General features: G+C 52.5%; 1 protein-coding gene across 1 annotated transcript in view; it reads right to left on the bottom strand.

Moving 5' to 3' along the window:
• Window positions 1–18,826, bottom strand: part of ERGIC1 (endoplasmic reticulum-golgi intermediate compartment 1) — a gene marked incomplete at its 5' end in the record, with an annotated part of 68,220 nt that overhangs the window by 21,478 nt on the left and 27,916 nt on the right. The window contains 2 exons of the mRNA XM_079701419.1: window positions 1,262–1,356; window positions 11,629–11,701. Coding sequence (XP_079557545.1) covers window positions 1,262–1,356; window positions 11,629–11,701 — 168 coding nt within the window. The remainder of the gene's footprint in view (window positions 1–1,261; window positions 1,357–11,628; window positions 11,702–18,826) is intronic.

Raw genomic sequence — 18,826 nt, 5'->3', positions numbered from 1 at the left:
GAATTTCTTTGCTCCAGAAACACAACCAACTCCTGAATGAGAAGCTGACAGACAAATTATTTTTCTGAGAGAAAGAGAAAAAATAAAAATAAAACCAACCCATTTCAACAGGTTCCCGGGCTCAGGGCCCATTGTGCATTCAAAACTGTGATGTAATTCTCACCAAAAGCAATAACACAGCTGAATCTCTCCCTATCTCTGCCACAGACCCGCCCAGTGTTCTGCCTTTCAGGAGTAAGGAAGGGAGTAGAAGGAGGAGAAGGGCCTGCATGGGGTCCGTGCCAGGCTGGGGCAAAGGGACAGCTGGAAACCCGGCCTGCTCATTAACAAATGTAGGAACCAGCTCTAGATCCTCCCAACGACCTCAAGCAAGAGATGGCACTATGCCCATTTCACAGTTGAGGAAACTGAGGCTCGGAGGGGTCACCTTAGCCACGGTCACACAGTTTTAGTAAACACAGGAGCCAGAATCGGACTCTAAACCAGACTCGCAATAGGTTTTGTTTTACACAGGTAATTCATTCTCCTGGTTGAAACACATAAAGTAAAACAAAACAAAACAAAACAAAACACACAGTCACACAATGGAGTGTGAAGTCAAAAAGGATGTTTCCCATGGCTGCTAACAGCTCAGAGCTGCATCCTTCTCCTGGTGACTGCTCTTGGCTGGTTGGAGGTCCCCTTGCCTTGGGATGCTTGGGAGGTTACACGGCCCCCACCCATCCCCACACACCACCCTGTACCCATCAGCCGAGGATATGGATACTAACAGCCCAGCCCCCTTGCTACCAGGTGAGACAGACTACGATGTCATTCACACGCCATGGCTCCCCATGGGATGAGGCCGCAATTAGACGTCAGCTGAACACACACCTCTGCCTGTCTTCTCACCTCCCTCATGCCCTTACAGGTTCCTCCTGGGAGCCCTCTCTCAATAAACCACTTGCAGAAAATCTACGTTTTACTTCTTGGCAGCGTGACCTCAGAGACACCGCGCCCCACCCCCCCGCCACCCTGCAACATGGCTACTCTCCAGAGGTAAACCGTTGGCAGTGTCTTGTGTTTTTTTATTCCAAAAAACATCCAAGTGCATGCACATTTGATTACATCCTGCCCCACAAAAGTGGGGAGAGTTTCCTGCTGCCCGTTGTTTGCAGCTTGCCATCCACTTAACTTGTCCTGGTTATCTCGCCGGTTCTGCACACACAGCACTGTCTAGAGAAGTGTCTTGCCGGAGCAGAGGGCCGCTGGGAATACTCACATTCACAGTGCAGATTGGGTAGACTGATGTTCAGGCTGACGTCAATTTTGCCCCCGCTGTCCTTGTCCGGGTCATCGACGTACAACTCGTTCACACTGAAGGAGACAAGTACAGAAGCCTTGTTGAGATGGGGACACCCATCCCGGCTGCAGGGACACTTCACTTGGTGACCACTGCTCAGACAACCCAGACTCCCATCTGGGGGAAACCTGGACCTGCTCAGGCACAGGGGGGCAGGGCTCCCATCTCCGTGGCGCTCTCCAAATGCGGGCCTTACCCCTTAGAAGGAGGGGAGGAGGACTGGATGGGATGGCGGCAAGAGCACGGAGTCAGACGGGTTCATTTTCCAATCCTGACTCTGCCACTTTTCTATGGAACTCAGGCAGATAACTTCACCTCTGTGAACCCTTCTGTTAAATGGGGATACCACCACCCACTGTTAATGGGGTGTTCTGAACACTCACACGAGAATTGAGACCGTTCTAGGGATCAGGGCCTGGTACCAACAGGCACACGGTTCCTGACTCCCTCCTCTCTTGAGCTCCCCCACTCAGCCCCCCACCCTCCCAACCCCCCAGCCGGCTGGGAAGTCGAGGATTCTCTGGGTACTCATCCTCACCCAGGCTCTCACAAAGCCCTAGACACAGCTAGACTAATACATGTGTTACTTTCCTGTGGCTGCTGGAATGAATTATCACAAAGTTAATGGCTTAAAACAATACACATTTATTCTCTTATACTTCTGGAGGTCCGAAGTCTGAGATGGGTCTGCAGGGCTGTACTCCTGGGGAGAATCGGTTTTCTTGCCCTTTTCAGGTTCTGGAGGCCTCAGCTCATAGCCCCTTCCTCCATCTTCCAAGCCAGTCGCAGGGCATCTTCTCTCCTCTCTGACCTCCTAACTCCCTCTTGTAAGGACTCTTGTGATTCCATCCTGCCCACCTGGATAACCCAGGATCATCCCCCATCTCAAGACCCTTGACATAATCACATCTGTAAAGTGCCCTTTACCATCTAAGGTAACATACCTGCAGCTCTCGGGGACAGGGACGTGGGCATCTAGGTGGGGCGGGGGAGGCATAGTGTGGGCAGGTGGCTCTATGGACAGCTAGGCTACCTTGCTGTTGGGGACAATGGCACCACATTGGGATCTGTTAGCAATATGCTAAGTATTCAACACATACTTTTTGAGCACTTACTACCTGTCAGGCTAGAGACAGCGAGGAACCAGACAGACACGGTCTCTGCCTTCATTGAGCTTAGAGAGACCACTCAGCTCCTAAACAAACACCTTATCCCGACTTTGATGGAAAGCTGTGGGGTGCCGTGGGAGGGACTCATGGGGTGATGGACCCCTGGGGAGAGTGGGCTGGGAAGCCGTCTCTGGGAGTCGAGGTCTGAAGGATGAGTAGACTGTCCTGGCAAAGAGGGAGGGAGGGTCGTCGGGACAGCACTGCAGAGGTCTGGAAGCAGGAAGGGCATGGGTCGTTGGGGTAATTGGATAAAGGTCACCATGGCTGCAGCACAGAGCAAAGGGAAGTGGGTGCGATGCAGTCGGAGAAGGGGTGGGGGCCAGGTTAGGTGGGCCAGAGGCCATCAGACTGGATCCTAAGCACAGCAGCATGGTCAGGCTGGCACTTTGATAGGACCCCTCTGGAGGCTTAGGACCAACCAGAGGGCCCTGTGCACTAGGGAGACCTGGGAGGCTGCTGCAGTGGTGCAGGTCAGAGATGGTGGCCTGGACCCAGAGTGGTGGGGATGGAGAGGAGGGAGGGATGCAGGTATGGTGTACGGAGCAGCCAGGACTTGCTGATGGACAGGGCACAGGGGCGGGTTGAGGGAGGCATGCAAGCAGACGGCCACGTTTCTTTCTGGAACCATTCACTGGGCTGGGAGCCCCTGGAAGAGGAGCAGGACTATCGGGGAGAGAAAGGTACCGAGTTCCATACGGCCGTGCCGAGCTCAAGGTGACTTGGAGACACCGCCGAGGAGCTGCTGAGGGGACACCAGATGGCTGTGGCTGAAGCTCACTTCTGATTCCCGGGTAAACTCCCCGCGGGGAGAGGGCACCGATTCTAAAGGGCAGCCTAATGGGCAGCTACGGGGCAGTGCTTGAGGTGGCCGGGCTGTGGTTATTTTAAACATGAATCAGGCCCCGTGGGTCCTGTCCACAGGCTGTAAAATAAAGGATTGTCAGCTCTAAACAACTGGTCTCTAAGAGAGCCTTGTAAATGGCCACTTCTCTGGGAAAGAATGAGTCAGGCCAGGGCAAGGGCACTTCATTTTCACTAAGACCCTGTCTTTGTGCCCCTGGCTCCTAGTGTGATACAGCTGATGCTCAATTAACAAGAAAAGGGAGGCTCAGAAAGATACCTAGAGCTTGTTTCCTTGTGGGGGTCACAAGGATGTTCCCAGAGACCAGAGAGCAACAGACTCGGTTGAGCCTTCAGATCACTGGGCCTCCAGGCCATTAAGCCAGGAAAGGCCCCAATCAGGCCTATATGCATTCATCGTATCCCTTCTGCTCCTGTGAAATGTCCTGATCCCGATTTTATTTATTTATTTATCTTGGCTGTGCCACGCGGCATGTGGGATCTTAGTTCCCTGACCAGGGATCAAACCCGTGCCCCCTGCAGTGGAAGCATGGAGTCCTAACATTGGACCACCAGGGAATTCCACTGATCCCCATTTTAGAACCAGGAAACTGAGGCTCAGAGAAGGTGAGTCCCATCCCCAAGGTCACACAGCGAGAGCTGGCCAAGGTGGAACCCCAACTCAGGTCTGCCTTCCACCAGGCTCTCCAGGGCTCATGCTGCCTCCCCTCCCTCTCGTCCTCAGCATCCAGGGTCAAAGGAGAAATGGAGCGGGGCCCTTGTCCTCTGAGGCCACAGGGTGTGAGAGAGGAGACAAGGGCCTGGGCTTGGCAGGCTCATAGCATTGGCCCACGTCAGAGATCAGGAAGAACAAGTGAGCCAGTGGCAGAGGAGCGATGGGGATCACAGGAGGTTATGCTGGAGGAAAATCTACTTCTTCACAGCCAGATGCTTTCTTAAGCCTTCAGTGCCCAATTTCTACCCCGCCTTAATTCGCAGCTCCGTAGGGTTGCTGAGTAATGAGATCACTGGGTGATTCACAGAACATCACGGACGGAGAGCCCCCAGCTTCCCTTCCCAGCTGAGTGAGATTCTTCCTTGAAGCTACTCACCTTTCCTACCTGGGAGGCTGGGCCTTTGCACATCACTGAGAGATTGTGGGATGATGTCATCCCCTGGCAATCCTCTGGAGGTGACCTCAACACAGAGCGAGGTGAATCCCAGGTGTGGCACCAAGGTGAGCTCACCCTCGAGGCCCCAGGAGGCCTCTCCCAGCCCACGGAGCCCAGGCTCCCAGGGGCTGAAGTGCCGCCCCAGACAAAGGGGCCCAAGTGCTGGGGAGGAGATGGAAAACTCACTGGCCTGCAGAGCTTGGGGCCAGTCTGGTTACATAAGGCCGGGACTGGCTGCTCCCAGGCACCTTCCGGAAGGGCTCCGGGCTGCAGGATGAACACAGTTCAATCACCTGTGCCGCCCGCCCAATGAGGTCAATACAGCCGCCTTCCAGGTCCAAGGAAAATGTTCCAGGGCCCCTGGCCTCCTGCCACCCCATGCCAGCGCTGCAGGCCTGCCCTTAGCACCACTCGCAGGCGCCTGCCAAGGCTAGTTAACGTTCTTGGCTGAACTGATTTTAAAAGGCAAACAGAGGCTAGAAATCAGCCCACCTGGAGGGAAAATCAATGCTTTTTGTGGATTTCACCACTGCTGTTTGGGGGCTTTTGTGGGCCTGACTCCTCCTGTCACCAGCATGGGTGATGAGAACCCGCGGGGAAGTGGCAGACAGATGTGGGCTCACCTCCTGGCTCTGCCACTTGGAAGCTGGGGGACCTGGGACTAGTTGCTTCGCCTCTCTGAGCCTCAGTTTCCTCAACTGTAGAACTGGGAAAGCTTTCTATGAAGTCTGAAGATAGGCAAGATCAATCTATGGTAATAAAAGTCTGAACAGTGGTGGTGGTGGTTCCTGACTGGGAGGGGGCTCCAGGGAACCTCTCAGGAGGTGGAGACGTGTTGTCTTGATGGGGCGATGGTGACATGGGTGTGAACACAGGCAAGCATTCATCGGGCCTCACCTTTAACATTTGTGCACTTTGCCGTTTGTACATTATACACATACCTCACGAGAAAGAAGGAAAGGAAAAAAGAAAGAAGGAAAGGAAAAAAGGAAAGCGGGGAGGAAGAAAAGGAGAAAAAGAGGGATAATGGTTCTAGCTACTTCACAGGCCTGTGTGAGGACTGGCAGTAAAGCTACAGGCTGTCCCGGGGCCAGGGGTGCGCATGTTATCATTTGTGTCTGAGGGCTTAGCACAGAGCACAGGCCCCTCTGGGTAAAGAGAATAAGGCAGCGTGTTGGATGTCCATGCTCTCAGGGCTCAAATCCTAGCTCTGCTACCCACAGGCTGGCTGACCTTCTACAAGGGGCTTTGCCTTCTTCACCAGCCTCAATTTCCCCAGATGTGAAATAGGGACAACCATAGACAAAATCTTAGAAAATAGTATGTGCCCAATGAATATTCACTACTTTTATTGTTTTGTTTTGTTTTTTTGCGGTACGCGGGCCTCTCACTGCTGTGGCCTCTCCCATTGCGGAGCACAGGCTCTGGACACGCAGGCTCAGCGGCCATGGCTTACGGGCACAGCCGCTCCGCGGCATGTGGGATCTTCCCGGACCGGGGCACGAACCCGTGTCCCCTGCATCGGCAGGCGGACTCTCAACCACTGCACCACCAGGGAAGCCCTATTGTTATTATTAATATCACAATGTTTACCGAGTTGATAATCACAGGCACGGCGACAGGATCCACCTCACAGCACTGTGGTAAGGATTAAACCTGTGTGCAAGGCCCCTGGGATATTCTAAGGCCCACACAAAAGCTTGCCTTGCTTATAACTAATGCACGATGTCCCAGTTCTGAGCACCCAGCTGGTGCCAGGCACTATGCTGGGGCCTTTCACATATATCAGTACTATCTCATTTAAACAGCAAGCCAGCATTTAATCGGAGTTACTGTTCTCTTTACACAAGGATAAAACAGGGCTCAGAGGAAGGAAGATAAAAGATTGACCAAGAGCACACAGCCAGGAGGAGGCAGAGGCAGGACTGGACGCTGGAGCCACTGATGCCCAGAGCCATGCTTTTTCCACCACATTCCACTGGGTGGGGCAGGATCAATGAAAGACCCAGAGGCAGGTGGCCCCCAAGCAGACCTGCGATGCAGGGGCCACCATCTTTCTGATAATCTGCAGATGCCCACCCCACACCACCCATGGCCCAAGTACCTACAGGACAGGAGGTGCTAAGGGCTCCACTCCCTTTGTGTCCCTCAAGCCTCCCTCTGTCATCTCTACCCATCACACCTCAGGAGCTGCAGCATCCGCCTCCTTCCCACCCGCAGCCCTGCCCCGGATGAGGGCTCCCTGAGCGGCAGCAGAGAGCTCGTGCTCACAACCTCTGTTCCGGGGGTGGGGGTGGGGGCACATTCCAGGTGGGGGACGCCAGACTGCGTCGGACTGCATGGGGGTCAGTAAGCAGTGGCCATGTAGGGAGAGAGGAAGAAAGGGACCAGGGAGGTTTGGGTGGGGGGAGAGTAGGTGGAATGTAACGGAGGGCCTTGAAATTCTAGGCTGAGGCGTGAGTCCAATGACATCTACAGAAAACAATTTTATTTGCTTTTAGAAGAGCACTTGAATACTTCGGATTCCTGCCCAAAGTCGCTGACCTCCATGCTTAATAATTTGATCTAATGGAAACTTACCCAGCAGTGAGGCTCGCAGTAAAGGGCTTGGGGTGGGAGTGGGAGGGGAGGGATGAGGCTATGCAAGCAAGCTCTCTGGGACCTTGAGTTTTAAATCCGGACCGTTCCAGGTGTAAGTTAGTGTACCTATTACCTATCAGGCAGATGTCCCCATAGCATCTCTTTGCAGCCACCTAGTCCTGCCCCCACCCCTTTCTCCAAAGCCATCATCCTGGGACCCTCAGCCCCTCTGCCTTGGGTCATTGCCCAGCCCCCTCACCAGGCCTTGGACTCCAGGGTCACCCCACCCCAAACCCATCTCTGCAAGAGGTGATTTCCCGAGGCACGAACCCCATTCCATCACTCGATGCTCAGGAGCCTTCAGGCCACCCATGGCTCTTCCACGTGATGACCGTGGCTCCCTACCCGGCCCTGGCTCACAATCCAGGCCTCAGAGTGGGTAAGCTCGGCTCCTAGGGAGCCGTCGAGCTCCTCCTCCTGGCTAAGTTACTGGCCTACCCACTCTGGGCCTGCTACTAGAGCGTGTGAGGACACAGTTCAAGGTAATGTCCAAGTTCCAACTCGGTGGGCAATGGCTTCCTGCCTGTGAGGCCACCTCCCCCAAGAAGGGCGCATCCAAGTCTCCCAGTGAACTGTTCTGACCAAAAAGCAGCAGATGCCATGTCCGCGGGGCTCCAAAATGCTCTGGGCAGAAAAGGACGGGATATGGGGGTCTGGGTACCAATTCTAGGCTTTGGCATCAGACAGGCCTGGGTGTTTTGTTTTGTTTTGTTTTTTCCCTCCTGGCCACTCCACACAGCATATGGGATCTTAGTTCCCTGACCAGAGATCAAACTTGTGCCCCATGCAGTGGAAGTGCAGAGTCCTAACCACTGGACCGCCAGGGAAGCCCCAAGCCTGGGTTTGACTCTCGCTCTAACCAATTACTAACTGCACTGTGGTTTTAGCTTCCTGGTGCCTCAGTTTCCCCAGCTATAAAGTGAGACTAATGTCAACAGTAGTACTTGGCTCAAGGGGTTTTGTGACCTTTAAATAAGATGAGCATTGTAAAGTGCTAGCTTAGGTGGCTGGCATGTGGTTGCCTATTACAAATCACAACTGAAAAGTCTGAGTTGTATTAAGCTATAAATGATCAATGGAGAGTTCCAGTTACTACATTTTCTTATTATAAATCATCATGTTAATAATTAAGAGCAGCCAGAGCCTGTGCAGTCACAGACTGGAATGTTCTGTGGCCACATTCTCTGAGGAGCAGGATGCCGCTCCCTTACAAACACAGAGCCTCAGAGCACCCTGGGGGGCCACTTTCCCAAGTATAATTAATGTCCAGGTTGAAGTCCAATCACCCAAACAGGTTTCCCATCCTGCCGGGCCGGGCCAGAATAGCCTCTTATGTCACTGATAACCACAGGCCAGCGTTAGAGCAATGTTGATCCAACCAGAGGTGACCTCATTTCCTTGGGTTACAATCTCATGGCGGGGGTGGGGAGGCCAACCCACTGTGGTCACAAAACTGCCAGGGAGGGCCAGCCACCCAGAAAAGGAAAAGAGTTGTGACCTGCGGTCCTTCCCGGATCAACAGGGCTTCCCGGGGGTCGGAGAAGCTTCTGAAAGAGGAAGGACCCCAAGGTGCAATCCTCTGTCCTCTGGATTTTCCTGTGGAGCCCTCGCCTGCGAGGACGCCCTTTGGGCAACTCTTGCACCTTGGTCACAAGGCCGCAGAGAGACAGGAGGCATTAGGGACACCGCATCATCACGGATGGAGCCTCTGGCCCGGACAGGTCTCTCTTCTCACCCCCACTGCTCTCTGCCTCTCCCCAGCCCTCTCACTGCCGGTGGGGAAGTGCTTATTAGCCCAGGGCCAGACACAAGGCAAACACTGAATGAATGGCCCCTCGTGTTGTGATTCCCCTCCTCTTTCTTCCTCTCCTGGGGTGTGGTGGGACCAGCATGTTCAGAATGCTCCCAGGAGCCAGGAAGAGGAAGTCCTAGAGAGGGAAAGGGGATAGAGCAGTGGGAACACACTGTGCTCTTGAGAAAGAAGTGAGTCCTGCCCTGGTGAATGGAGTGAGCTGTCCGGGCTTGCTCAAGCGCCCTGCACACAGCAGCGGGGGGTGCTGCAGTCACCACAGTGACTGCTGCAGTCACCTCCTGCTGCAGTCACCTCCTGCTGCAGTCACCTCCTGCTGCAGTCACCAGCTCTGACGTCCAAATTGACCTGTCGGGGTGCTGCCTCGGCACTCTGCCTCATTATCAGCTATGTCAGCAGGAGGTGAGGGAGGCCCCTTCTTAACTCAAGGGGGGAGACAAAAAAATTAACACTCACAGAGTACGCATTACATGAGAGGTGCTGAGTGGCCTTACAACCTTTTTCCCGTTAGACAGGGAAGAAATATGAAATGAATAAATGCCTGAAGGGATATGGATCTTAAAGTATATCAGGCACCTTTCAAGGTAAATAATCTTAAAGCCTCACAAAATATCCCATACCTTCTCTATCTCCTATCCTGCTTTGTTTTTTCTTCAGAGCCCTTATCACTAATGGATACATCCCGTTGTGTTTGCTTGTGGGCCATCTGTGTCCACTGCCTGCATTTTTGGCTTCTCTGAGCATGAAGTCACATGGTAGTGAATTGGACAGACCTGATGCCTGACTTCTGAGGGCTCAGGACCAAGGATGATCGCCATTAATCCATGGCAGTGTACAGAGCCTGGCCTGACTCGGGTCCACCTGCTCCATATTCTACTCTCCCTGCTTGCTCACTGTGCTCTAGCCACACCAGCTCTCTGTCTTCACATACACCAGGTAATTCCTGCCTCACGGCCTTTGCACTTGCTAGTGTCCCTGCCTGGAATAGGTAAAGCCTTGCACCTGGCACCTGGGATACAGTCAGGGCTCCCTCCTTGCTGCTGTCACCTGGGTACCACTTCTCACCTGGCTCAGAACACGAGAGCCTGCACAGAAGCCCCCCTCCCAGGGAATGGGGCGTGACCTGGAGAGACCAGCAGGTGCCTGGCACACAGTAGGTCCTTCATAATGCCAGCAGGTCTCAATTTCTGGCTGCTCTCCCTGCTTCCACCTCCAAATCATGATGGGATGACCCGTGAAATATCCAGTGGCCCAAATGTGCACACTTGACTGGGACAGAGTCCAGGGGGAACAAAGTTCCTTGTCTGACCCCTGCCTGGTCACGGAGTTATGTCTTGGGAAGCAGACAAGCTTCCCCAGACCTGGAAGAAAGCCTTGCCTCTGATGTACCCTCCCTTGTTTGGCCAGAAATACTGGGACCCAGAGAGGTTTGGCAACTTGCCACCTGTCACAGAGCAGTGGGTAACTGAGCAAGGACCTGGCCCTGGATCTCCCAAGGCCTTGTCCAGTGCTCTTTCCAACACTCCATGAGGCTCCTGGGGCTTTGGTGCCATCAGGGTTAAAAACAGGATCAGAGAGACAGGGAAGATAAACTCTCCCAAGTCAGAGGAGGGCGGGAAGCTATATTCAGAAATGAGTTGGGGCGGGGGCGGGGGAGATGGGCGGTGGGCAAGACAGTGGACAAGTCCCCTCACCTCTCTGAGCCTCAGTTTCCTCATCTATAAAGAGGGGACAACTACCTCCCAGGGCTGTTTGAGGATTAAGGTGGTAATGGTTACAGAGCAACAAGGACCATCTTGGGCTGAGCAGCTATGTTTTCAGTTTCCTATTGTCTTGTGGCTGACAGGGAGGCACAGGAAACCAAGAAATTCCATGAGTGAAAAAGAAAATTCCAGTGTTGGACAGGGGAGTGGGTGGCCAGAGCCCAGCCCCGTGATGACTTTCTGGGTTATAAACATGGAAATGCAGAGGCTTGGAAGCCAGAGGTGAAGGCAGGAAGCTTCTGGGTCTAATTCATCTCAGAGGGGCATCTGATGAGGCTGTGACTGAATAATTCCAATGGCATTCGGTGTTACACAGGCCCCAGAGCATTTACTAGGTTATCTGAACAACAGATGATTCTAGGAACTGGGGATGGATTCACAGTGCGTCAACCCGCTGCCAGGAAGCCCATGCTGACTCCTCACCCAGTGTGGGCCTAGAACAGGGAAGGGGGCTGGGTTGAGGGGGCCAGGCTCCGATGTCAGAACCCCGCCCCCTCCACCGCCTCGGGTAGAAAGCTGCCCCCATTTTTCTCTGACTTCTTCCAGCTTTAACATCAAACGACCCTGTGATGACTCAGAGGGAAAAAAGCCCACTGGCCAAACACAGGGACGGCAAACATGAGCAAATGATTTCTGTTCATCTGCAGACCCGGGAGGTGCCTCCCTGACCCCGGAAGGGAACCAAAGTTTTCTCTTCAGCTTTAACAAAGCAATGTTGGTTTTCGCTCAGGCTTTAAAACCTTTTAAGAAACAGAGGAGTGACTGATGCCACAGGCTCAGAAACAGGAGGTAGAAGGTTCGGAGGTTTCTCTCCTTTGTAAAGCCCCTCTCTCTTCTCATCTGGGGTCCCCAGAAGCTCTGGAATGCCTCACCAGTGGGCGATGTAACTTACATTTCTGTCGTTATGAATCCGGTGAGCTCCGAGAGGAAGAGGAAGAGGATGAAGAGGCAGCAGCAGATAGAGACTGGAAGAAACAACACAGACACCCAGTTAAGGGTGGTGGGCACTGACGTAGGGAAGCCAGCCCCCAGCCCCTGCCCTCAGAGAAAAGTTGCTTACAGGGAGGGGGACAGAGGCCCACAGATCCTCCCCAAAGCCCCTTCTTACTCTTGGCCTCAATGTGAAGCAGCCCCACTGTCAGAAAGGTAGACCGCCTTTGGAACTGATCTGACCCTCCCTTGCGGACCTCCCCAGCACCCCCATGCCCGCAGCTAGGCAGATCCTCCAAGGGGCCAGCCCGCCTTCCCTCCATAACAGCATTCTCATGCAGAAGTCAGTCAGAAAATAAGGGCTGCAAGTCGGTGGCCCACAGATGTGTTCTGTTTGGCTCGACTGATGCATATTTTAAAATTTGGAGTTGACATTGAACAATCCAGAGATTTCACATAGAAGTCCAGATTTCTGGCTGCTCCAGAACACTCAAGCCCTTGTTCCCACAGGGGCTCTGAGCTCACCAGTTGGTTAGAGGCCCCACCATCCCCTCCTGCCACCCAGATTCCAAGGCCGAGGCAGAGCGTTGGCTGCCCTCCATCACCACCCGCTGTGGTCCCATCAACACTGTGCCCGTGTCCCTAGCAGAGGCGAGAACATGAGGATACCCAGTGCTGTGCTTCCAAAGAAGGGACGACCCTCTGTGGGCGTGAAGAGTTGGGGTCCTACAAGTCGGAAGTGCAGAGAGAGCAGAATGGAGCTCCAGGGTCGGCCCACATCACTTGGATTTATCTCGCCTGCCTGGCCCTTGATGAGGTTGGATCTTGTGACCCTGGACTCGCTCCTTGGGGCAGGACATAACAAGTGCCCCAGGGGCTGGCCCTCAACTCATCTCCAGATACTCCCCCTACATCTAACCACCCAGCGACCTCGAGCCACGTGCTGTTCCCTAAATATGCTATGGTTCCTCTGTCTGGAATGTCCTTCCCCATCTTCCCTCCTCTTCCTTGGTCATCCTCTTTTCCTGGTGAACTCCTACTCATCCTTGCAGGTTGAGGCCCAACTCAAATGTCCCTTCTGGTGAGAAGCTCCCCCAACCCTCAGAGGTTGAGCTGGTCACTCTTTCCTCTGTGTTCCCAGCCTCTACCTGAACACCTTCCAAATGTTATCTGTGGCTCTCCCTTTCACTAGACTGATAGATACCCTGGAAGGCAAAAACTCCACAGCTCCAGTGCCTGGCCTGGGGCTGGGCACACAGGAGGTAATAATAGGTTTCGTATAAGGCAGGGAGCCACCCCCCAGAATACAGAATAAGGACTGAGTGTGCCTCACCTGGGTTTATCATAGAGGCATGTCGTGGGCAATGGCTCAAACAGTGTGGTCCCACTACTCACGTGCTGTGTGTCCCTGCGTAAATTAACCTCTCTCTGCCTCAGTTTCCGCATCTGTAAAATGGCACCAGTAGTAGCACTTGCCTTATGGGGCTGCTTGAGAATTTCCACAACACAGAAACTGGACTTGAAATAGTGCCTGGCAGGTAATGATGGCTCACGCATTAGCTCATTATTAGGATTTTCATCAGGGAGACTTTGGAGGGTGTGGTGATTTGGGGAAGGTGATTTTGCAAGTGGGTTGACCCTCAGTTTCCCGCAAAGAAAAGTTCCCAGTACCACCTGCTGATTCGGCCACATTCTTGACAGTCTGTACCTGGTTGGCTGAGCCATCCTGACTGATGCTGAAACCAGGTTATTTGTCATCATCACCATCATTATTATTATCATCATCTATCTATGGCAAAATGTACAGTCAAAGATACGTTCTGGGCTCCCCTGGTGGCAGAGAGGTTAAGAATCCGCCTGCCAACGCAGGGGACACGGGTTCGAGCCCTGGTCCGGGAAGATCCCACATGCCGTGGAGCAACTAAGCCCGTGCGCCACAACTACTGAAGCCCGTGCGCCACAACTACTGAAGCCCGTGCGCCTAGAGCCCGTGCTCCGCAACAAGAGAAGCCACCGTGGTGAGAAGCCCGTGCACCACAACGAAGAGTAGCCCCCGCTCGCTGCAACTAGAGAAAGCCTGTGTGCAGCAACAAAGACCCAACTCAGCCAAAAATAAATAAATAAAATAAATAAAATAAATAAATTTATTTTTTAAAAAAAGATACATTCTGAGGCAAGAAGGCAGAGAACAAGTGTTTGTGGGGCACCTACCACATGCCCTGCTGTGGGAGTGTTAACAGATACCTGTCACTTCACACTCCCATGTGAAAGAGGGTATGAGCCCAGTTTGGAGGGTGTAGAAATGGAGACTCAGAGAGAGGAAGAGAGTGGCCCAGGGACACACTGGGTGGCAGGCGGGGGAGTGGGGTGGGGGTGGGGAGGGCTGGAACCTGAGCGGTCTAGAGCCAATGCCCTAAGGAAAGGAACCCCGAGATCTCAGACTCCAAGCGAAGGGCGAGACAGGGACATCCCCAGAGTCCCCACCAAGCCTCCAAAGCCACACCCAGACATGGGGCATACTAGAATGACTCCGCAGTTCTTCCAAACTTTGAAAAAGCTGTACAGGCCAGAGTTTAAGGGTTTTACTTTTTCTTGGAAGAAGTAATACATGCAAGTGATAAGAAAAATCATCAAGCTGTATAAAAAGGCAAACCGTGAGTCTCTTTCTCACTCCCGACCCACAGCCCTCTGCCCAGAGGTACCACCCTTACAGTCTGTGTCCTGACACGGGCATACGAGTTTTTCCTCTAATCAAATAGCATAATGTACACATGATTTCTCTCTTTTTTTAAAATTTAGCTTTATTTTTTTTTTTTGCCTATGTTGGGTTTTCGTGGCTGCACATGGGCTTCTCATTGCAGCGGCTTCTCTTGTTGTGGAGCATGGGCTCTAGGCGCACGGGCTTCAGCAGTTGCGGCACGTGGGCTCAGTAGTTGCGGCACGTGGGTTCTAGGGCACGCGGGCTTCGGTAGTTGTGGCTCACGGGCTCCGTAGTTGTGGCTTGTGGGCTCTAGAGCGCAGGCTCAGTAGTTGTGGTGCATGGGCTTAGTTGCTCTGCGGTATGTGGGATCTTCCCGGACCAGGGATCGAACCCGTGTCCCCTGCATTGGCAGGCGGATTCTTAACCACTGTGCCACTAGGGAAGTCCCTGTACACATGCTTTCAACTGTGCTTTGCTCACTCAGCAATCTATGTCTAAGCAGGTCCCACATCAGTTTATACAGAGTGGTCATGTGGCTTGTTTGTTTTCATGGCATAGAAATTAATTTCAAATGTCTTCTCCAGCTGCTGAACAAATCCACTGCAGAAGACCAGCTGGCAATCCAAATTTCCCAGGCTCACATCCTTCCCCTTCTCACCTGCAAACTGCAGCTGTGATGCCTCCTGATAAAGAATCCTGCCAGGTGGGCAAAGCACCCTTCTCACTTGAAATCTCACACCTTTTCTGACCCACGTTCAGAGCCATTTTCACCCTTCCCACCCCACCTTCAAGCCCCAGCAACCCACAGGTTGCTGTAATGATGAACAGGCCCAAACTTGGGAGGTGTTTTTAAAGGTCAATGCTGATTTAGGCCAGTCCAGGTTTTCTAGCTGCCTTCCTTGCTCCAAGCCTGCAAATGGGCCCCAAACTTCTGACTCTATGCAGATCAGAGGTGGGGGGATAGGGGTGGGAAGGCCTCTTTCTGAAACCTGCGTGTGTTGTCCCAGGCTTGGACCTAGCAGCTGGATAAGTGTGGAGTCTGCTCAGCTGAATCCGAGTGTCCAGCAGCCCATGCTGTGTGTCTGCTTCCCCTACCTTGTCCCCAGACTGGAAAGATAGAGACAATGTCTCAGCACCCCTGGGGCCTCAGGGTCTAGCATAGTGCCTGGCTCAGAGAAGCTATGAAATAAATATTTGTTGAGTGAGTGAATGAATGAATAAAAAACATGAAGGCAGGTAGGAAGTATTTCCACCAGAAAGGCCTTCTGATACTGTAGAGTTTTTCAATCCATGTTTGGGCAAGATGCTCAGGCTCTGTGACTCCAGACTTCTTCTGAAACTGACTCAGGCACTGGACAGTAGGAATGTGACGCCAGGAGGATGCTCGCTAGTGGGAGATCCGGTGCAGCCAGCAAAGGGGGCACCGGACCCAAGACCCAGACACCAGCAAGTCAAGGCATCTGTGTAAGGCCACATGAGCACTTCAGTGGAGAAGGCAAAATTCAGACCTCGACTTGTGAGTCTCCGGTGCCCTTGCTGGTTCCTTCAGTTATTAATAGCACTTGCCATGACGTCATGAAATGGTGTGTTTCTGTATCTGCCTGCCTGCTCAGCCACGCACTCTTCAAGGACAAAGACCGAAGCCCATTCATCAATTTGGTCCCAGGACATGGCACACGGCCTGGCCCCAGACCTGGCTGATAAATATTTGTTCACTAAATGGTAGCTAAGGGCTGGCTTCCCGTGCTCACGCCTTTCCTCTTGTGCAAGGGAACTTGCCCTCTCACACACTGTGCTTGAGACTGCAAATCAAACCACGTCCCCAGAGGGCCACTTGGCAGTACCTTCTACATTTCACAATGCACATGCCCTTTGACCCGGTAATTCCTCTTCTAGGAAAGTTACCTTACAGAAATAACCATACAAGGATACAAAAACATATGGACAAGGATGTCTATAATAGCAATAAGCTGGAATCAGAACGCCCATCCTCAGGAGGCTGGTTACATAAACCGTGGGTCGGCCAGATAATGGAAAGAAGCACATGGTGGCCGTTTATGTGCTGGTACGAAAGGTGTGCAGGATGTGTCAGTTAAAAAAGGGCAGGGAAGGATGGTGTGCCCAGTACGCTCCTGTCTGTGCTTAAAATGACGACGCAGGTATTTCAAAGACTGAATATGTTTTTTAAAAACTCTAGAGGGATACAGACCTGATTGTTAAACATACTCGATAAGGCAGAGAACTGCAGAGCCTGCAAAGAAGTGGCCTGAGCTGTTGGTGGTAGGAAGGGGACAGGAAGCCTCGTTGGAATTTTTGTGACCAGGTTCATAAACTAATTGAAGGGGTAGATGAACAAGCCCTTTTCCTCTTATGTACCCCGAGTACCTTTTCCGTGGGGATCAATGCACAAAGCGTCACAGCTTCTGCGGTCACAGACCCTCATGGGCTGTGGGCTCCAAGAGGACAGTGATAAGAAGAGGTGCACGGTCCAAGCACTGAGAGTTTGGCACATACCCCATACTTGACAGGCGTGATCACACTTCACCCCCAGATCAGAAAACTGAGTCTCAGAAGGGTGAAGTGACTTGCTCAGGGTCACCCAGCTGCTAAATGGGAGAATGAACCCAGCTCTGCCAGATCTGAAGCTAGCAGGACATGAATCCTGCTGCCTGGCTGCTCTGTTCTCTTCTCCAGGGATGTGGACAGCCAGACTCAAGAAGGCATCTGCAGCTTGGACGACCTAAGCTAGAGGCAGAGCCAGCCGGGGTGCAGGGATCCCCAAGGTCATCCCCTGACCTGATAATGGCCTGCCCTGGGAAGCAGCGGTGGGCTCCAAAATGACTGCCCGGCCCCAGGGCCCCGCTCAGGGGACAGTCCATGAGGAGGGTCCCTCTCCCACACCAAGCACTGGAAAGGCCCACCTCTTGCAAGCTGTGAAACTTCAGACAAGTCACTTCACCTCTCTGAGTCCATTTTCTCATCTGGAAAATGTGGGTAGAGCCTTCCTGCTTGCAAAGTGCTTTTGGTTTGTTTTTATATTTTTTAAAATAAACTTCATTGTGGAATAATAATGGACGCAAAGATAGTACAGAGAGTTCCCATCCGCCCTTCGCCCAGCTTCCCCTTATGTTAACATCTTACATAACCCTGGTATGTTTGTCAAAATGAAGAAATTAACATTGTCCAATACTGTTAACTATGCTACAGACTTGTTAGATCACTAATTTCTCCGCTAGTGCCTGTTTTCTGTTCCAGGGCCAGACCTGGTATCCCATTTTGCATTTAGTCATCGTGTCCTTAGTCTCGAATCTGTGACGGTTCCTCAGTCTTTTCTTGGTTTTCAAGACCTTGCCACTTTCACAGAGTCTTGGCCAGGTGTCCTGTAGAGGGTCCCCCAGGCCGGGGCTGTCTGCTGCTTTCCCATGATTAGACTGGGTTGTGGTTTTGGGGGAAGATCCCACGGAGGTGAGGTGTCCTTCCCATCAAATCCCATGGCAGGCAGCGGGCATGTGACATCTACGTGACCTCTTCCTCACTGGTTGATGCTAACCTTTGTCACTCGGTGACGGGGCAGGCTCTGGATGTCTCCACTATAGTTACTACTTCCTTTCCATTCTCTCCTCTTTAATAGTGAGTCACCAGCTCACACTCCAGGAGAGGAGAGTTGAGCTGTACCTCTCAGAGGGGGATATATTCATAAATATTCCTTGGAATTCCTCTATAAGGAAGGTTCATCCCTTCCCTCCCATTTATTTAGATCAGTATGGACTCCCGGACCTTTTTCTTAATTCTTTGGGTAACAAGCCAATAATGCCATTATTTATTGTGCTACTCAGATTGCCCTGTGTTGGTCTTTGCCCTCTTACAGGCTGGCCCCTGTGGCCTGCTGACACACCTCCACCCCTTGCTTTTCCTCCGGGCATTTTTTTGCTTTCTGGCACAAGGTGTCCCAGGCTTAGTTTGTACACTTCCTGTCCCAGCCCTGCCATCAGTCATTTCTCCCAGGAGCCCTGGGTCCTTTTAGTAGAAGACTGGCATTCAGAAACCAAAATCTGAGTGACAGGATTATTTTTTTAAATGGATAGAAACATCCTTATGTCAAAAACTCAAATAGTCTAAAAGGTGTGAAGAGAAAAGTCAGTCTCCCTCCAACCCATGAGCCCGTTTCCCCTCCCAAGGACAGCTACTTTTTTTTTTTTTTTTTTTTCAGCTTCATTGCTGACGTGGGCTTTCTCTAGTTGCGGCGAGCGGGGGCTATTCTTCGTTGCGGTGCGCAGGCTTCTCATTGTGGTGGCTTCTCTTGTTGCAGAGCATGGGCTCTTGGCACGCAGGCTTCAGTAGTTGCGGCGCACGGGCTTAGTTGCTCCGCAGCATGTGGGATATTTCCAGACCAGGGATCAAACCCGTGTCCCCTGCACTGGCAGGCGGATTCTTAACCACTGCACCACCAGGGAAGTCC

Source organism: Hyperoodon ampullatus (assembly GCF_949752795.1).
Source record: "Hyperoodon ampullatus genome assembly, chromosome: 4".
Lineage (NCBI taxonomy): Eukaryota > Metazoa > Chordata > Mammalia > Artiodactyla > Ziphiidae > Hyperoodon > Hyperoodon ampullatus.
The sequence above is the reverse complement of the archived record's forward strand: the minus strand, read 5'-3'. Positions and strand labels throughout refer to the sequence as shown.